This window comes from Pseudopodoces humilis, chromosome 21 (assembly GCF_049639895.1).
Source record: "Pseudopodoces humilis isolate 2021_Gansu_Grassland_sample_001 chromosome 21, ASM4963989v1, whole genome shotgun sequence".
Classification (NCBI taxonomy): Eukaryota; Metazoa; Chordata; class Aves; order Passeriformes; family Paridae; genus Pseudopodoces; species Pseudopodoces humilis.
The window spans coordinates 3203393-3223933 of NC_142220.1; the positions used below are offsets into that span (position 1 = coordinate 3203393).

General features: G+C 37.7%; 1 protein-coding gene across 5 annotated transcripts in view; it reads right to left on the reverse strand.

Moving 5' to 3' along the window:
• The window catches only part of HELZ (helicase with zinc finger), an 85529-nt gene that overhangs the window by 53502 nt on the left and 11486 nt on the right, over positions 1 to 20541 (reverse strand). For 4 of the 5 annotated variants that reach the window (XM_014255757.2, XM_005526665.3, XM_014255755.2 and 1 more), the window contains exons 2-10: positions 14790 to 15017; positions 12975 to 13011; positions 9567 to 9691; positions 7377 to 7433; positions 6507 to 6555; positions 6013 to 6088; positions 3073 to 3271; positions 1939 to 2046; positions 1338 to 1635 (exon numbers count right to left, since the gene is read on the reverse strand). In XM_014255757.2, coding sequence (XP_014111232.1) covers positions 1338 to 1635; positions 1939 to 2046; positions 3073 to 3271; positions 6013 to 6088; positions 6507 to 6555; positions 7377 to 7433; positions 9567 to 9691; positions 12975 to 13011; positions 14790 to 14999 — 1159 coding nt within the window. In that variant the 5' untranslated portion in view covers positions 15000 to 15017. The remainder of the gene's footprint in view (positions 1 to 1337; positions 1636 to 1938; positions 2047 to 3072; positions 3272 to 6012; positions 6089 to 6506; positions 6556 to 7376; positions 7434 to 9566; positions 9692 to 12974; positions 13012 to 14789; positions 15018 to 20541) is intronic. The other variant, XM_014255758.2, reaches the window with a different exon arrangement.

Consider the following 20541-nt stretch of genomic DNA (forward strand, 5'->3'; position numbering starts at 1 on the left):
AGTGCAGTTGAACTGGCTGTTCCTGTGATCCCTGTGCTTAGGACTTGGTTTAAACCCCCAGAGCACAGATTGGTTTGACAGGAACTCTGACTCTGCGAGTAACTCATGGCTTGGTTCCCTACAAGGCAAGGACTGCTCTGCACAAGCCCAGTGGTTTAGGAAATCTGTGATTACCCCCATGGTCCATGGAGATCATGGAACAGCTCCCACTCCCTGGCAGTGCCACACCCTCTGCTCCCAGAGATGCTACACCTGCTCCTGGCTACAAGCACTTGGGGTCATCTCCAAAGATCGCGATCTTTGGTAATTGCTATTTACAGCTTTGTTCCTGTATGATGAATGCTGAAGATCTGTTATATGGAAATAAAGGCCAGGAATAGAGAACTGCTATTTTTTCAGCTTCATCTTTTTTCCTTCTTTTTCCTCTTTCTTCTTCTTCCTGCTTAAATCCCAGGGCTACAATTCTGTTTCGCTGGTGTTTTTATCTCTCAAATTTTCATTAAAAATTAAGATCCTGTATCCCACCCAATGGCTTACTGCCAAGTGATATAGTGACCTATATTTAGCTCTCTTACACCATAAATCAAAGTGCTTCCTTCTTTTTTTTATTTTGCACCTCTTCAGAAGTCTTTCCTTTTTCTGACATTTTTCTTATACTGGCATTATTTCAGGTTTGAATTGAGAGACACAGATCAGTTTAAGAAACAGATTAAACACTTACAGGAACTTGTAGCTCATTTTTTTACTTGAAGACACAAATGTAGTTACACTTTCTTTACATTTTCAAAATTCATGTCGGCAGCAAATTATTGAGTTACAAGCCTATACTCAGCCTCTTGCCTTTGACAATCCTAGTCTGGCATTGCAAGAGAAGGAAAAAATACAAACCAACTTCTCAGATAATCTGTTTTAATTACTGGGTTTATTATCCCATGTATTCTTATACACAAACACTCCATTTCTCTAACGACCTTTTCTGACATATTTAATGTCTTCATCAATATAAGAATGTTTATAAAAACATAAATATGTTTTTACAAAGGCAGAACTTCCAGTGCTGCACCCGGACACACACCAAACCAGAAATTCCCAGCATTTTAATCATACTTAGGAGCCATATCCTGACACAGAGTAAGTCATATTCCATTTATCTGCCTGATTTACACCCTCCAAAGCTTTTGCCCACTATTTCTGTTTGTATCTATGAAGAACATAACATACAGTACTAAACATTTCTGAGCAGTTGACAGAGATGCTCTTCTGCCCAAAACTGAAAAGGAAAGAGATGGCATGAAAGATCTCCACTATACAAAAAAATAGAAGTTTTAGTACATTACCTTCAGTTGAAGCAGCATCAATCATCACTCGTTGCATGAGGACCGGTTCTAATCCAAAGTCAAACACCACAGTTTGACGAAAAGTCCCAAAGATTTCTGTGTTGAAGGCTATACTGACTTTGTATATATAGTGATCTATTCCATTCTGGACCATCTTTCCTCCTATCCATTCCTGACAGTTTTCTGGAACTTCTTGTGATACCTGGGTAGTGCTGTCTCCAGCAGATATTGCAACGATACTAAAGTGTGGTCGATGGGCATCATAAAGCAATGCCACTCGATACAGCATTCTTGCAGGCTGGAAAAGAAATGTAAAGGCTGAAATACTGAAATTATTCTGAGAATATCTTCATCTGCAATCAGATAAAGAGGGTTAATAAGAACTATGAGTTTCTCAGAGCAGGTACAGGTCCTGCCTGATTTCCAGAAATTGGGCAGTTGACAAATAATCACCAGAGCTGCTGGGAAGAAAGAGAGAGAAGGGATGGTGCTAGGAAATTTCTCAGTTTTAAGCATGATGCAACTGAAATCTCAATTGCAAAAGGTTATGGGTTGCATTCTAGTCATTACTGACTCACTTTTAAAAAATAAGTAGTCCTACCTTACATGTGAGAGCAAATGTCCATGTCTGGTGAGACTTTTTGGTGGTGACAGTTACCGAGAGCTCAGGATTATGTTCTACTCTCACTCCTTCTACACATTCACTAAGCTAGATTAAAAGAAAAGGAAGGTAACATTAAACTTCTACAGGCAGTATCAAAACACAAACATTCAGGAAAAGGTAGCATTTTGTCTAATAGAAAGAGGAAAGAATGGTTTCCCAGACTGTGCAGGATTGATGCAAGTCTCACTCAGGAATTAATGTAAAGATGTGCTAATGCAGAGAGACAAGCAAGTTAAATCTACCAGATCACACTGTGTAAGTGAATAGAACCATTTAGGACAATTAACAACAAGACTTGATTTTCAATATACAACTTAATTGTAAATGTTTAAAGTAGAACAGAACTTCATTTGGAAAAAAGGATCTATGATACAATGAGGCCCAGAAGACCCCAGATCTCACTGACATCAACAAGACTATTGAGACAACAGGAAATGAGAATCAGGCTTTCTACTCATCAATGCATTTTGCATAATGTCCACTTTAACAAGATTATAATCAACAATAGATGGACCAAAAACTCCTTCGGGTCAGTGGTAAACAGAGCTGAGACAAAAAATGTTCTTTCTAATTCCAAAGAGCTGCTAACTTTGATCATATCCATATCCCACACTCCTTGGTACTCAAACACTTTCGAGTATTTGGGGGATTGGCTGCTCTTCATACCAACGCCTGCAGCTGCAAGCAGAGAAAAGGAGCCACACACAAGTAAGAGTATTTCCCAGTAAGCTGTGAAGCCTTTACCACTTATTCTCCATCTTAAGAAGTTCTGCCATCTAGTCAGGGAACTGGAACAATACCATGGAACTTGCCTGACCCATCCTACACTGGGAATAGTGAATATGCAAAATGAACAAGCTGTGATTAACCCACAAATCAGCCGAAGTCTCTTTGCAAGAAGACCTAGGGCAGGATGGAAAGGGGAGCAAATTGCTTGGACAATTTCTTGTCTTGACTCAAGACAAGATTCAAGAATTCTCTTGATTTGACCAGCTCTGATAGTCAGGGCCAAAACCTGGCTCATGTTAGTTTTAAACATGAGCACACAGAGAAGCAGGATATTTTCCTTACCACTTTCTCAGGAGATAACGAATTCATCCATTTCTCTATCAGGGTTTCCATGTAACTGCCTGAGCACTGTTTGTTTTCCTTCTGCTGTTTCAATCGGATCAAGCGGGAAGCGTATCGTTTCTGCCATTCTGTCAGCTCTTCCTGGGAATGTGCTGAAGTACATTGGGCACCATACCTGCAGATCCCTTGCTCTAAAAATCTACATAAAATAGAAAAAAAGTTACACCTTGAACTTTTCAACCTCCAATTAAAAATAAGAAAAAAAGAAAGAAAAAAAATAGAAATAATAAATTTATCAAAATTTTACTTGTAAAGCCAGAAGGACATTTGGGCATTCTTTAAGTTTCTCTCACAAAACTACAGGCAGTTTAGTCCATGTGAACTAATTTGGAAATATATATTTTCCTACAGCATTTTCAAAGAGAGACAGCAGCTTCTCTCATTGCAAAGCCCAGAAATGTGTATCAGATTTCTTAGGAATACAGGGGATGGAAGTCTTAAGAAATTTCCAGCTTTAAAGAAAACAGAATCAAGTGTTGTACAGCAATTAACACAAGGAGATCACAGAGCATCCCTGAAATGACTAGGCACTGTATTAATATGCACAAAGCCCCCTGTTAATCAAGGGCAAAGGAAAGATGTAGCATAATTTCTTCCAGTGATTACATTATTAGATGATAAATACTCAATCAGCAGCTTTTCCTGGAGCAACAGTGACATCACATGGTCCCTTCTACTAAATACACCTACACAGAAACCTCTAGGAAAAGGTTTTATCCTCTTCTTTGGAAAGGGTGTATTAGACTAAAAGGATCTATTCTTGCACACACTAAGAATTTCTTAAAGAAATATATTTTCCACTTAATGGCATGTGCTGATGCATCAAATTAATACTATTCCAAAAGCCTGTATACAATTGAAGCATTCTAGTTCTCAGAATTTACTGCAAGTCTGGGCAAATGCCTGTATAACTTGGGAATTATTTTTATAATTTAACTTTGTATTAATTAAAAACCACAAGGCAATAGCTGCAGCTCCATCGTTTTTCAAAACTGAAGCACTTAAAAAATAGATGACAAAATGAAAATGAAAAGAGGGGGAGATGCTTAAGTTCTGAAGCTACTAGGAAAGCATTGGTTATACAGAATAAAATTAGGCCAGGAGACCGTTTTGTTTGTTTGTTTTACAAAACAAAACTATAAAAAGTTAAAAAATGTGATGTTTGAATTATTTCCACAGTACATGTGTTATATAATGCAATTTAAACAGTGAACTTTAAGCTGTGAGACAAAACCAAGCCACACCTGACTGTGACATGAACACCTTGCAGCACAAGTACCTGCACATCTGGGTCACACTTGCATCTATAATTTGATTTAGCATATGCTTTTCCTTTTAGAAATGTACTTGAAAGTTAGCATGCCCAAATTGCAAACAAAATAAACATGATATATAACACCATGCCACTAAAGGCCTTCTCAAGGTATGTTTCTTAATATATTTTAAATTAAAATGTTTTTCTTTGCAGTCAATTTCAGTATTCTTACTGTCAATTTTCCAATTCAGCACTGCATTAGAATGCTAAAGTACAATTATGATTTTTGCTTCCTAAAGTAAATGGAGTGCATGCATAAAAAACTGCTGACCTGTTCTTATAACCTACATAGCAGATTTAAAATCAAGTGAGCTTCCTTTTCATTATTTAACAGGAAAGCATATTACTTTAAAATTTCTCAGCATTATACAGGTTTTCCAAAATCCCATTGTTCATACTTTTAACACTTTTTTTCCCCCTCAATTTTAATTTCTTATTTAATATCTCCTGCAATTCCATAGCTTCATTATCTAGAATAAATATGCTACACTCCTACTGCTTTATGGCACACAAGGGAAAAATAAACCAGAGCTTCAAAAATTCATACTCAGTACCTGCAACTGCCTCCTCATAAGGAACTAAAATCTTCAGTCCCTGGACAGAATGATGCTGTTCACAGGGATTTGCTGAGCAAGGCACATCCTTCTTACTGGAAGGGTTAACAATGAGCATAAAGCTCATTACAGCTTCAGTGGAAAAATGTTTCAGAGCAATGGTTGGAAACATGGGATAGATGTTACTCAACAAAAGATCACCACAAGCTAAAAATTGTAAATATCTGCTTTTTTTAAATTGCTGAATAAGCACCAGACATGATTAAGAGTCAAGAAGAGTTGCCAAGATTTAGCATCTCTAGAAAACCATGCCAAAAGCAGCTCAAAATCAGCAATTCAGTCATGTCATTTAAAAAGCAGGTCAGAGCTTTTGAAAATAATTTGCATTAGTTACATAAACAGCAGAATCAAGTGCATAATGATGGTTCCTCCCCATATATATTAATACAGTTTTATGTAGAGCAATGACAATTAACAACACAAAGTACAGGCAATATTGACCAGATGACTGGAAGAGACAAGGAGAAACACCAATACAAGCCATTGGATCTTCTCTGTGTATCTGAGTTTATGCAAAAGGGAAAAGAATGAGATCTGAGGGAAATTCTACTTTTTTTATCTGAAGACAAAGCCCATCTGTCAACAAAGTTCATTTATAAGAAGGCAGTACTTTAACCTGACTTCAGTCTGCTTACACTGCTGCCTGGGGAACTTTTCACATCTCTGAAATCATCCAAATTCAAAAAGGTAGGGGAGAAAGATGCTGACCTGCCACTAGAAAAATGCCTGTCAAACCACTGTATTATGAAAACTGAGTCAGTGATTCCATTCTACAAACTGAAGTGCTGCTGGATAAACTGACCCTTCCAAAAACCTGTGAACAGGTCAACCAACTCCTGCTCTAACAAGCACCTTCACTTTCTTGGCCCCTTAATCATTCTGTCAGCAGATAAATGAAAGAGGAACCATTCTGCTCCCTTGGAGGGGGTTAGCATGAAGCAAAGAGTTTACCTTTTACAGAGTGTGTATTCTTCACTGCTCGTGACACCCCTGGGAGGGGGGCGGAAGTGCCAACCATCCCGTGACCCTGCCGGGACACAACCGTGGTTATTTCTTAATTCTCTGTTTTCCAGTCACACAGCATCTGCTCAGGGATCCACATCCCTAAGCATCAACCCAAGGTGTATCTGAACACAAGCAAAATTACCCCACACCCCCCCAAACTGATTTACAGTCCATGACAAACTCATTTAGAGCAAAGGTCATGAATGCGAATTTCAAACCATCTGCAGAACAGTGCAGGCTCTGATACAGCCCCCTGGTCAATAAACAGAAACTTCTGCCTCCAAATTCAGTCAACACTGAGATAATTCCACCTCACTGGGACTCATTACAACAGTCAAGCCCCTTTCTTGCTTTTTTGCCTGCAATGCAGCACTGAGAATTCAGCAGGCTCCGAGTCTTCTCTCTAGGAAATTATGTAGCTTTAAAATTGAGTTACGTACCTTCTTCTAAATCTTCTACATGATATCCTGATGGTACTTTACCAGCTGCCTACAATTATATAAAAAAGCCCACAGTTATAACGGAACACAAAACAATTTCATCAACAAGAACTGCCGTCAAAATGGGTTTTAGAACAACTATTACAAAAAATATCAATCATAAGTTGAAATTACTTCCAGCCACAAGCCCTGCTGATAACAGGGATTCTGATAATAACAAGAATTCTGACAGGAACACGGAATCAATTGATTAGAAAAAATTTTTAGAGATTTTTACAAGACCAAATTCCACCCTGCAATCAGCTTAACATGGACTGCAGTGAATTTCTGAAACACCAAAAACTAAACTGCATTTGTAAGTCTTTCATCTTTCAATTTACATCAAACATAAAGCTCAAATAAATAAGCATAAGGAAAGAAAAGAGAGGGGATGATTTAATCAGCAGACATGAGAGTTTGACCTTCAACATAAAAAAAAGAGAAAAAGGTGATTGAGAATGTACTTATATTCCTCAAAATTTTCTGAAGTCATGTTTATTACTTCAGACTGATTTCCAACAGAGAAAAATGCGATGGATAAATAAATAAATAAATGCTGCAGATCTAAATGCTTGGAATTCTTTCTACTTGCTACTTCAGGAGCCAACATCCTATTATCAACATTTTTTATTTTCTCATACATCCTGCAAGACTGTGATGAAAAGTTCCTGAAGTGGTTGGTGGGTAAAGACCAACACACACCAGCAGGAACAATAATATTTGAACCAGTCTGTTCCCGGTGAGCCTGGATCTCCTGGGACACATGGAAAGCAGTCCTGCAGGTGCTTCAGGTACTGCTCATTATTTTCCCAATAATATCCTCATTATTACCTCTGTTTCAGCAAGAAGTGTTTTCAGTCGTGTGAGATCTTTAGTTACCATCCCGTTCTGGGGGCAGAAAGAATATTAATTATTGAACACATAAACCTTCATTATGTGCATTAAACCACAGCAACCAAGTTCATTTCCCCCCTCAACACCAGAAGGAAAAATGAGTTTGACTTACAACACCAATTTTAAATGACACTAAATAAAACTGAGTAAACATTGTGGTGAGGAAGGGAATTCTACACTGGCCAAAACCAGCACTAGACTTACAGCAATTATCAATACAGGGAAATTCAGTAAAGCACCGTATTAAGAACTTGAGGAAAAAAATATACCATGGTTACTGCAACACTTCAGCTCTGAAGAATTAGTATAACAATCTTTCATTGCTGTTGCAGTGATGGATTCATTTCTTTTTAAGGATCTACTTTACAGATCGCTAATTTCTGCAGCTCCATAACTCTTCCTGCTCTGATGTAGACTGTAATTTTTGGAGTTTTCCCTCAAAAGCAAAGATTAGCCATGTGACAAACTGCATAGTCAAGTACAACTGAAGTAAAAATCTTTCAAAACTGAATTTATGTGAAATACATAGGTATTTGTAACAATTTCACACTCTTGTAAGACAAAATGTTGATTAAAGGAATCCAGACCTGTGGGGTTTATTTCAATAATCTCTTGAAAAATTTAATTAAGTGCTACAACATTTGTTAAACTACTCCACATTCTGACTGTGCTACTGAACACAAGAAATTACTCTTTGCTAAAAACTTACACACTTAACAAAACCCACATTTAGGCTTTCTCCAAAATGATATTTCACTTTTTCAGCAGAAGGCTGAAAATTGAACTTGTTGAGCTTAAATGTATTAGAACAAAAAAATGTTACCAAGAATCATTCTCTTAAGCCACTGGGGAGGAAACTGGATGGATTCCAACTCTTCAATAAATTCATTCCAAAACTTTGTTTCACTTCTTTCAGACAATGGCACAGTCAGTAAATCAGCTGCTGATTTTAATATTCCTACTGAAAACAACTGCGTCTAACAACCTAAAGCTTGTAAAAACCTCTCAAACCCTGCTTTGGGATGACACTCTGGAACTCCATACAAAGGTACCTTTATTTGCACAACAACAGCTCAAAACAAGAGCACTCCACATTCCCTGCAATAAGACCATTTTACTAATTTTTCCTGAAGGCAAGTTTCCTTCAACCTCACCAGGAATTTTTCAATGAAACATTTTTTCATTAGAAAACAGCTAAACAAAGAAAAAAAACCCTTTATGTAAAAATAGCCAATGGCCGGGGGGAAGGGAATTCAGGATACAAACCAGACAGACAAACAGAACTCGCAAAAACAACCTACTAATTCAGTTAAGCACCAAAACACAGGAGACAGGATCCAACCTCAAGGTAAGAGGTTCTCCTGCAAGTTTCTGATGCCACACGTTCCCCTCAGTCTGACCAAGCTATGACCATGTTTCTGGGTGCATTAAGACCAGCAGTTCATGCTGATGAACTGCCTATTTAATCCAGATTACAGAAATTAAAAGGGCACTATCCTTTAGAGACTTATATATGTCCCTAATTTTCCCATATAAGTAGTCACATAAAAGTCAGAAGTTACATGTCTGGGTTGTAAAGCATCTTCACAAGTTTTAACAGTTCAAGGGTAATTTAGAAGCTTTGAACTCAAACCTTTATTATCATCTTGAAATGCAAAGCTTTTTTTCTTTTCCTGAAAAGCTTTTTATACTGTCTTACAACTTATCATGGGCCAGTTATTTAGAAGTTCAATCAATACTTTTTCTGCTTTAATGGATAGAACTCCTGAAGTCCATAAAAAATGGGGTCAGGTACAATTTAGAATAAGCAAGCAAAAGTTTGAGATTTATATTATTCTTGTCAAACACACGAATATGCAATTTTACATTCATATTAAGGATTCAGGATTCAGGGCCAACAGTGAAAAAACTTCAAAATCACAACAACTCTGAAACATTGGTTATGCAACAACCTGGCATCCTGATAACATATGTGTGCCCATATATTTATCTTTTCCACACCAATCATTTTTGTTGCAACCTGCCAGTGAAACATATGTCGGAAGTTTGTTATTAAACAGATTCTTTAAAAGAAGGAAATACAAAACTGATTTTTTAAACCATGTAGATTGCAGCAAACCCACTTACCAGTGATTCCCCCATCAGTGATTTGGAAAGAACTTTAGACACAATTTGCAGCTTCCCTTTGAGATGCATGCAGCAGAGCACTGCCCGGAGAGATCCATCGCCCTTGGCCAGCCCCTCTCCCAGAACTGCAACACAAATCAGCCACTATTACCCTCAGCACACCATCCATTTAAGTCATATATACAGTTTTCCTTCACACTTAACAAGAAAACAAAGTCTGAAGCTCAGGTTAAATCTATGGCTTATTGGATGTGAATATAATGCACTGTTGTCTAACATTAACTTGGATCTTGTCCCCCACCAGCTAATAAATGCTGCACAAGTTGAAGAAAGGCTGTCATGTTTACATGCTAAAATAGACATAAATTAAACATGGGAAGGGTAAATTCAAATATCTGACACAGACACAAAGGACCTCCTCTCATGGAAAAGGTAAAAAAAAAAATAGCAACCAACACAACCTCTCAGTAACACAAACATGCTCAGGAAGATCCATTCATGCTCATAAAACACATGCCCTGTCGTTTCCAAAAATAGCCAACCCTCCTTATGGGCAATTCCTTCTCCTCTAAAAGGGCTTTTATTTACTTATGCTGCAAAGTGTGGCATATAGGAACGATTGTCTGAGCCCAGTAATTTACAGGCTCCCTGTAACAGAAAACTTTCTGAATATTCCTAGCACAGGATCAGCAGTGAGCAGTGCCAAACAGACACTTTGTGAACACTTCCAGCACAGACAGGATTTATTTCATGATACAGACGTGCTTCAGACAAGCTGCAACAACACTTAATCACATGTATTACCTGTCCAAAAAACAAAATGCCAGAGTGACTAAAAAGCTTAGCAAGCTAAGTGTGTGAATTGAAAAGAAGGCTGGACTGTTGTTTAAAATGAAGGAATTATAAAATAACTGTTATTGCAAGCAACATCAACATCTGTGTTTATACTGCTACTCATGCAGATGCAAACAGCCCCTGTTAGTGCTAACAGGAATTTCACATTCACCACAACTTCAGAATTACATTTTAGAATAATAAATCAAAACTCCTCACTCAATATTCACGTCATTAACAGAAACTGCATGAAAGACTCAATAAATAAATAGTCCCACAAAACATTTAAATAAAAACAACTAGGAATCCCTTCAAACTGCAATGGTAACTAAATCCATTTTTATAAAGTGCCTCAAAGATTGGTCTGAATTCACCACTCTGATAGTACAGACCACATTGCCAAAAATAGAACTTACTTCCCAAATCAGAAGCACCAAAAATAGCTTTAACATGTCTGACAGCTTGCTATTTTAATCTCAAAGATTAAATCTCCAATTATTATATCTCGTATCATTATCTGCATAGTATCACCAACCTAAAACATACAGTTGCACAGAAAAAGTTGCAACACATTAATCACTATCTCTTGGGAAAGATTTGTGGAATAATTTAACAGATTTTAAGTTATCATCATTCCCAGTAACACTGCAAGCAGCATACTATAAAGAACACGTAAAGCTATTCCAGAATACACTGATCATTCAGGTTCAAATAAACCCATCATAGCTGTGCAACATGTCAAGTCTTGTAAAAAGGCAGAACACCAGCTTGAATAAAGCTTCTCCCATTACAAAAAGCCTGTGAGAATCAAGTAGTCCATGCTAAGGCTGTTTCTGCCCAACAATAACCCAAACATAAAATAAAAACTAAGACCTTCTGGAATCATCAATGCAGATACTCTAAATGTCAGGTGCAGGGCTACAATTGATAACCACACATCACGGAGAACCACAACCAAATCATTCATTCTTATAGTCATAAAAATATGGGAGGGGTGTGTGTATATGTCTATATATATATTTATAAATACATACACTGTATTTTTATATATACACATAAATATGGCATTAGTAAGTTAAAATTTTTTTATATCTGGAAAATAATATGTGCAGAATATACTGGCATGAATGAAGTAAATTAACATTAATCTGGGTGCTATTTCTTTGTTAATTCATATACATTTAAAGGCTGTTTTTTCTATTTAATTTTTAAAAAGATGACAGAGATCAATGGTCCTATTCTACCCACTTCTGTGCCTGTCCAGTGAGAGATGACAAGCAGTTACCATGACAGTTCCTTTGAGATACTGATAACTGACACACACACCCCAAGAGAAAGTTCCACAGATAAAAGTCACCCCTGTCCCCTATGACAAACCCATCAGAGCTCATAGATGAGAACACTGTTCATTAAAAACAGCATTCTCCCTCCCACCCCTTTAACCATCTTTCAGCTTTCCATATGTCTCTTGCTTTTATTTGCCATCATGAAAGACAACTCTGAAGTTACAATATTACACCCCTCAACAAGCATACATCAATAAGGTAAAATAATTTTTTTTAAAATATTAGACTATTTCAAGACTAGTACTGATTAAGTGACAAACAGACTTTTTTAAGGTATTAAACTTTAATTTTACACCTACAGAAAGCAAGTTTATTTCTCTTAGTCGATTTTTACAGACCTTTACAAGCAGGCTGCAGAACCCCACAAATTCCCCAAACTACGACTTGACTATCAGTGAAGACAAACACATTAAAAAAAAATCTGAAACAATATAAAACCCACAAACCCAGAAAGGAACAATTTAAAGATTATCATTGCTAGCACAGGAAGGTCAGAAGAGTAGATCACAGACTGTGTAACAAAACTGTCACCTGAAAAAACTTCCTTTAACATTCAGGAGTTGTTAAAGAATTAAATTCAAAAGGCGGGATCTACCCACCTTTTCTTTTCAAATCTAACTGATAAACTCTGTTCCAACACTTTCCAAACTCAGTGAGTTCTCAGTGAATTCTGAATAATTTGCATTATAGATGAACAACAGAGGATTAGGAAAGATGGTTAATTCCTTCAAAAATACCCCAACTGAACAAGCAGTGACACATGAAAGGCTCGACTTTAATGTGACACAGGCACATTTGGAAGCTTTAACAAACGTGCATCATCTTGATTTTCTCTGAACTAAGTCCCAAATGCAAAGCAAACTATCCACCAAGTCCCTGGGAAGAAAGGCGGAACAATCAGCAGTCTTTTGTCTTTACCTTTGTGAGAATCCTGACATTATCAACTCTTCCTACATTTGTGCACTAAAATAACTATTAGCCAAATAGCACCACTGAGCCAAAGACATGAGTTGTGGTACTTGAGCTGAAAAATAGTGAGATCTCTCTTTAAAGAAAAAAAAGAAAACAAAAAAAAAAGCAGAAAAAGTATTATAAAGCAGATACATAATTTTAAATAAGAAAAAAAAAACACTGCTAGCAAACTAACAAATCTGGGCATCAGTTTTAAAAATTCAGACAACTGACTGCAATTCATAACACTATGTAATAAAAAAAGAAATAAGCATACCATGCCTACAGTCTTCATCTGCTTGCCCATACTTTTTCTGAAAGGTAAAACATGAAAAGTTTAAAAATAGCATTATTCCAGTTAGCATAAACAACTACATGCTTGAATTACAAGTTTTTTAAAACTTTTTAGAAACCATTACCTTGTCTTTTCCTGGGAGGAACATGTAAAGAACATAAGTCACATGTCAATGATAATATAATTAATTCTTAGATTGCTGACACTTTTCTCAAATTCTCAGTTAATTCTTAAAACACTGACTTTTTTCTCAAATTCTCAGCACATGGATACTTTAAAAGAGGAGCCTGAATGGGCAAAGGTGTGTGTGTTATATGTTTGTGGCTGGCTCACAACACCTAGAAAAAAATGTAAAACTTAACTTTTTGAGACACTGTTTGTCTTTTAATCTTGCTAGTTAAGCTGAAATTTTAAGATTTGCACATTATTTTACTGTCTTTTCAGTAGTGATTTTAAAGATTATTTTGATTAGTAAAACAAGAAGGAAAATTTGGATTGTTTTCCTAAGACTTCATGTATCTGTATAATTCAAGCCTTTATTGGAAGGTTTTGATTTCAAGTATTTTTCCAAAGTCCCTGCAGACTCACTGCAATAATATCACTATGATGAACATCCAGATAGGTGCCTCAGAGGATTTTAAAAGAGTGATGTCAGAAATTATTAAATAATCCAAGCACCAATCTGCATATTGCCTTATGGAAATAATTTTGAGAGGTCAAGTCTGTGGTAACACAACTTCTATTAGAAAAACCAACCTCACTTATTTGTGAATCTCTTCCCCTGCAGAGCCATAAGATAGGTCACTTCTTCATCTAAGAGGTTTCCCAATTCTTGTTTTGCACACTGAATAGTCCAATCCACATATTTCTTCAAAGAATGCTTAAAAACACTCCCTCAATCAGATGGGCAGATTTATCTTAAAGTTGCCCAACAAGGTCTTGTGACTTGGCCAGACTTTTTCCACCTGAGATGAAATTTCTCCTACTCAATACATGAAGATTTGGAGTGGACAAGACCCCTGTAAATCTGTAATAGCGTTTCAGAAAGGTAAGAAAAAGCAGGTTGTAGGTTTATTCTTAAGCACTGAAATGTCCTTCCCTTTAAGAAGCTGTAGCTCTGATGCTTTAAAGGAAGGACACTACTTTGGCAATGGGGTCACCTGTAACTCAGGGTTATGCCTCTTGCTTTGCATTTATGAACCTTTACAAGACCCATATTCACCTTTCCACTAAATATTTGCCAGAGTCTAGAAGTTACATCTTTCACCAAATAAACTCTAGTCTAGCCCTGGAAAGCTGGGATTAAGCATTAAAAGGCTAATTTTAGGCCTCTGCAAATGGAGGTAAAGCAGGTATGAACAAGCTACCTAGATTTTGGCATTTCTTAACTTTGTTTTTTGAGTATTTTTATTTGTGGAAACTTTAATTTCATGCTCTTAAAAGATAAGGTAATTTGGTATGTAATTCAGCATATGTACCCTAAACCCAGCTATTTTGCATTCCTGGAATATATATATATATATATATATTTTTTTTTTTTTTTTTTAATATGTTCAAAGTATTTTTCCTTATTTGTTTAGAAAACTGTGATTGAGACCCAAACCAAGAGGTTCCAATCCTGAAAAATAAATGGATCAGGGAGAGCTACAAGACAGAAGCCTCATAGATGCTATAGCAAGATGGATTCTGTGGGCAGAGCAACATGCCAAAAATTCTGAGTGGTATTTAAATCTTGACAATACAAGATATTTGACTTTTCTTTCCAGTTCACTAGATACTATAAAGAGTCACACTCACAAGTTGTAAAAAGGAAGCAATTCTATACAGAAGAGTCTCGATTTTGATGCGGTCGAGTTCTGCCTGGCAGGGCTCCGGGAGGTGAGCTGGGGGGTACTGGCTGAGGGAAAGGAGAGCCTCTGTGCAATGCTTCACTGCCACTTCATAATCCTGCTGCTTAAGGGATTCACATGCTTGTTCACATGCCTTCTCTGGTCTTCTGTCTGCCATGACTCAGGGACAGAAATCCTAGAGCGGGGGCAGAGGGGACGATAAAACGTTGGTTAGCTGTGGAATGGCACTGACAACTTGCCAACCAACTTCCATTCCCGTCTCAAGGTGCTGCATCACATCCCCCTCGTGCTAGGCCAGTCACATTTCCTAAACCAAGCTTCTCACTAACTAATTTCTTCCCAGGCTTTTCTCCATCGCTCCCAGCTCTCGGTTTTGATTCTAATTCAAGAAGGTACTTAAAGCCCACGACAGTTTGTAAGAATGTAAGTAGGGGTTTCAAATTTTAAAGTCAGCATGGATTTAAGCAGAGGCTTTCGGGTCTTCAGTGGCAGCACAACCTTTGCTTTGGAAGGAACCAACTCATCCCTTAAGTGCTGCCTCTGAGCCTGCAGCCACGTACTCCTCACAACCTTCTCTTCCAAGCACTTCTCACCTACACTCGGCAGGAGACGCTTCCTCGGGGTGAAGCACAACAAGGATGGACAGGGAAGGACACCAAAGACCAGGGAGTCAACAGCAAACAAACCACTTGTCTCTTCTTTCTGCTGGCTTAGCTACATTTATGGCTGAGAAAGTCTAGATACTCCTGCCACAACAACACCCTAGTGTTGGTTCTTAAATCATTTTGTAGTAAATATTTCAGGGAGACTGAGACAGTTATAAAAAAAAAATCTGTCCATAGATTACATTACCTGCCAATAAACTAAGACAATTGGATATCCACATCTGAACCACCAGAAGAGCAAAGCACTTGTATAATCCCTGCCCACATTCTCCCTTCATTGACATTTAAATACATGATACACATCCCTAGAGACCCTGAACATTAAAGCTGACTTCACAAAAATGGGTTCTGATACCTGAAAGAGGAAAAATCTTAAGAGTTCTCAATTTTGCTTTTAGCAAGCAGCATATTGTCAATATTTGTGATTAGAGATCAAGTATTACAATTGTCTCAAATAACTACTTTTAGTCCACTTTAAAAATTCACTGTTAAAAGCTTTCTTTATACTTGGTATTTCAGATTTTCAACCAAAGGTAAAGTAACTTCAAGAATGTAAAGTCAAATAAATGCATTTTCTTCATGAAAAATAATCCATTATCCCACTTTTCCCATTAACACATGCCTAAGCCAACATTAAGAAGAAATGTAAACAAGTCTTTTCATATATTATACAACATAGTGTTCTATTCTTAAATTTCCATTCAGTATCAAAATAATTACATAAAGGAATACTGATTTTTTTAAGATTTAAACCAGCTTCCCTTTCACAAAACTAATATAAAAATTTCTCATATACAACAACAACAAAAAATCTTCTCTAAAATGAAGGAATATAAGCATGAATATTTTGCAGTTATCCTGGTACAAATCTGTGACGTGTGCCTCTTTCTTAATAACAGCCTTACAAAATATTACCTCATTCATCCAGATAATTCTTTTTCTGCTAAAAATAAGTCCACATTTTCAAACAATAGGAACAGGCAAGTAGGTTTTGCATTTCCATACATATGAGTAAATCCATTCATGAGGTAATTCTATTAAAGATTCAGCTGGATCACTTAAGCACATATTTTCAATTACATAAATGTTAGGTATTCTTCAGCTGTGTATGCAAGGATCTTTTCTAGATACAACTAAAAATTGCACTGGTTTCCACTTCACTACCATTTTAGGCCACCGTGTATTTCACAAATCTAGGATCTGCTTCCACAGTGACACAACAGTTAATTGATGTTTTTCTCATGTACATTCTGTTTTCTTCCTAAGGGACTGAAAATAGAGGACTACATGAACTCTGCTGTACTTTTGATTTCCTCACTTCCTGGCTGACATATAACCAAAATTCCTTTGACCAAAAGGCTGAGCAGAGCTTCTGTGTGTTTATTCCCAAAGAGCTGATTAAACACAGATCCCATTCTAAGTGACCTGGCCAGCACAGCTGACAGATTTGAAAGCTCTTCTCCCCCAACATGGCACCACGTAAAAAACAAAGATGTTCTTTATCAATTGCCTTTTGCTGACTGGTGGAGAAATACAGAACTCATCTGTTTGAGAAGCTGGGTTTTACACACCCAGCAGTGCCCACACAATTTCTTTGGTCAATTTGAAGACTCCAGAGCACTTCAGAGGACGTAAGTGACCATGAGCAAAATCCTGTGAATTAAGTGGAAGCATTAAGGACCAAGCTGTTGGATAACTGGCTAAAGTGAATCACACCAATGATATTTTAAATATCCACCAAAATCACAGGGCAGGAGACACACTGATAGATAAGGAGGCACTGCAGTGTTAATTTGTTTGGAAAAAAAATCAAATTATAACAAACAAAACCAGTATGTGGACAACATACGGAAAATGATGCACTCAGGCTCTCAGATTTCATTTCAATCCCATCTATAGCCATACCTGCAGATTCAAACATGCACATTTATTAGATATTTGTGCCATTTACTTCAGACTCCAATCCAGCTCTGGACTATTCCTTGGAGACACCTGACTTTTCCTGCTGACTTCAGAAACCTTTTTTCCTAGTTTTGGTTCCCTAAATCAGCAATTGAGATTTGTGAATGTGAATTACAACCACCTAACTTACCTACATTTAAAACGGTTCAGAGCAGTTCCCAAGTCCCAGCCGGACCAGGAAGGTGAAAGTTCCCCTCTGCTGGGCACTGCTGCTGCCTCACCTCAAGGCCAGTGTCCAGTTCTGGGCTCCTCCCTTCAAGGGCACTAATCCCAAAGAGGGGAACAGAGCTGGGGAAGGCGCTGGAGTGATCAGGAGCAGCTGAGGCAGCTGTTGGGGCTCAGCCTGGAGAAAAGGAGGCTCAGGGGGACCTTCTCAATCCCTACAATTGTCTGAAAGGAGGTTGTGATCAGGTGGGGGTCGGGCTCTGTTCCCTGGGAAGAAGTGACAGGACAAGGCGAAATGGCCTCAAACTGCACCAAGAGAGGTTTAGGTTGAACAGAAGGAAAAATTTCTCCACTGGAAGAGTGGTTAAGCACTGGAATGGGCTACCCAGGGAAGTGATGGAGTCACCATCCCTGAAGTGCTCAAAATATAAGTGCACTTCACAAAATAGTTTAGTTGTCACAGTGGTATTTGGTCAAAGGCTGGACTCTACGTTCGAGGTCTTTTCCAACCTTAATGTATTCACAGAATACTTCATTAACATTCATTAACAGCCAAGGAGCGAAGGTACTTGTCAAAAGAAATTTATTTTCTGTTCTACAGATCTTTATTTTCAAGATTTCAGGTATAAAATAGGAATTTCTACATTCGCTCTAAAAGTAGAATTTATTACAGATTAGAACTGAAAGCTGAAGTGTCACAAGCCCTGTGCTATATTCCCAACTCTCTTTGCAAAACTGAACAAATTACTTATGGGCTTCACTTCTGTCTCCAAAACTGAACTTAAAATACTAACGTAACAGAACAAACATCAGGATTATTCATTTTCTCAAACAGATCTGGAAAACCACACGCCAAGAGTTTTAAATTCAATTCTGAGAAATAATTTATCCTCTACTGAAGTTTAATACATCTTCAAAATATTGAAGAACCAGTAAAGAGGCATATTCTCACTATCTAAAGTTGCCTATCTAAAATAGGTAGACATACCTAAGAAATTATATATATAAATATATAATCAGGCATCATACTTTGTATCTCAAAAAAACTCCTGCCCTCAAGTACAAGAGAACTTACTGAACTTGCATTTCATTGAAAGCCAAATTTTACTCAGCTTATCTTCCACAAAATATTATTTCAAAGACCTGGTTAGTTCCAACTGGTGTAACTTAAACCTTGGTGGCTTTTACAACTAACCATGACAACTTTTTTTTTCCTCCTACAACTAATGATTTTCAGGCTCAATATTCCTAATGAGTATTCCACCTTCTTGCCAAAGGAGTTTTGTAAACAAACATGGAAAGAGTAACTGAAATCCAATCTCCAAATAAAGCAGCACATTTCCCCTCCAGAGCTGCAGAGGGGGCTGGAAAAGGCAGAAGGGACAGCTTGAGAAGGAAGAGTGATAAACAACGTGATCCACACAGTCATTTATTTCCAAGTAAACACTACGCCTGCTTGGTGCACAGGAGGCTCTGAAGAGCTACTCCACAGTCTGATGAGTCCAACTTCAAATTAAAATCGATGTAGGAGGAGGGAACATCATGAACTAAAATTCCAGCGTTTCACGGCAGTTTAACTCATGACTGTGCGCTTCCATGCTCCACATCTTACTGATGTGTTTCATGGAATCAAAGGGTCCATACACTAAGATAATAATAAGTTAAAGCATGTGACAGTTCCTAAAAAAATTTCAAACAGATGCTTTTTCAATTCACTGTAAAGCATCTAGCCAGATAACTCTCGCTGTACTTCATAAACAAACAGATTAGAGGGCACAATGCTGTTCCTATTAATGTTACTGGCAAAATTCCCAATGTCTGCCAAGACAGAAGGATCAGATCCAAGGTCTCGCATGCCAAGCTGACAAACAGTAGACAAGTCAGTAAATATTTGCATATTTTAACCAAACATTAACATCTCTTGTAAAGATTTATGCTAAAGCAATGATGTTCAACTTGCAGTCCTACAGTGAGACTGGTAGGGATTTACTGTCAATTGAATTTACTTCAAGAGCCACATCCTGGGAATCGCAGAGTGAAGCAAATGAATGAGACCCATTGCCATGGGGAACATGCAGGGGAAGAGCCTCTCCAGCTGCCTCCCATTACAATCCATAAGCCTTCAAACAGTTCTGCTGAGGGAAATAAGCTCAAAATAATCCTTGCCAAGGCCATTCAGCCGTGTCCTCCTGTTAGCAGCCCGCTGTCCTGCGGGAAAGGAAAGCAGGAGATGGATTTGCCCTTCTACTGCCTATTGCAGTCAAGCTGGTGCAGGCTCCAAGAAAGAGCAGGGCAGGAATTCCACTCATCCTGCCCCTCTCTACAGAAATGCAAGCACTCTGTTTCCCAATCCTTTGGGATTTTTCAGCCCATCTCACAGACTGGAAATGCTGGCCAGCAAATTGGAGGGAAGTTTTAAACATGTAATGAATTCAGGCAATACTCAAGAAAAGACAGCTAGTTTATCAGAATTTCCCAGCAATTCCTTTTTTAAGAGCAAGAAGAGACCTACTAGATTTATTTACGAGGCTGATTGCTCTGTCCTTCCTCAGTAACTTCTGAGCTTCAAGTCAATTGGAACTGAATTCCCCAGAAGTCTGAAGGGTCTTGAGGATGCTGCAGGTTTCATGAAAAATGTGTAACAAGACAGATAACAGACCCAGGGAAAGGTTAAGTTATAACTCAGCCTCTTATTGATACCAAGACATCAGTTACCCCATCAATTACTGCCACGTGCTGCCATTTACCATCAAGAGCTGTAGCAAAGTGTCACTCGCCAGTGAAAGAAAAGTCTTATTTATTTTTCTTGCCCATAACAGTCAACGCCATAGGCTGCATTCATCAGTTTAACTGCTCCAGGATCCATTTAGGCTTCACTAAAGCAGAGTTTCCAAAATTTTTAGATTA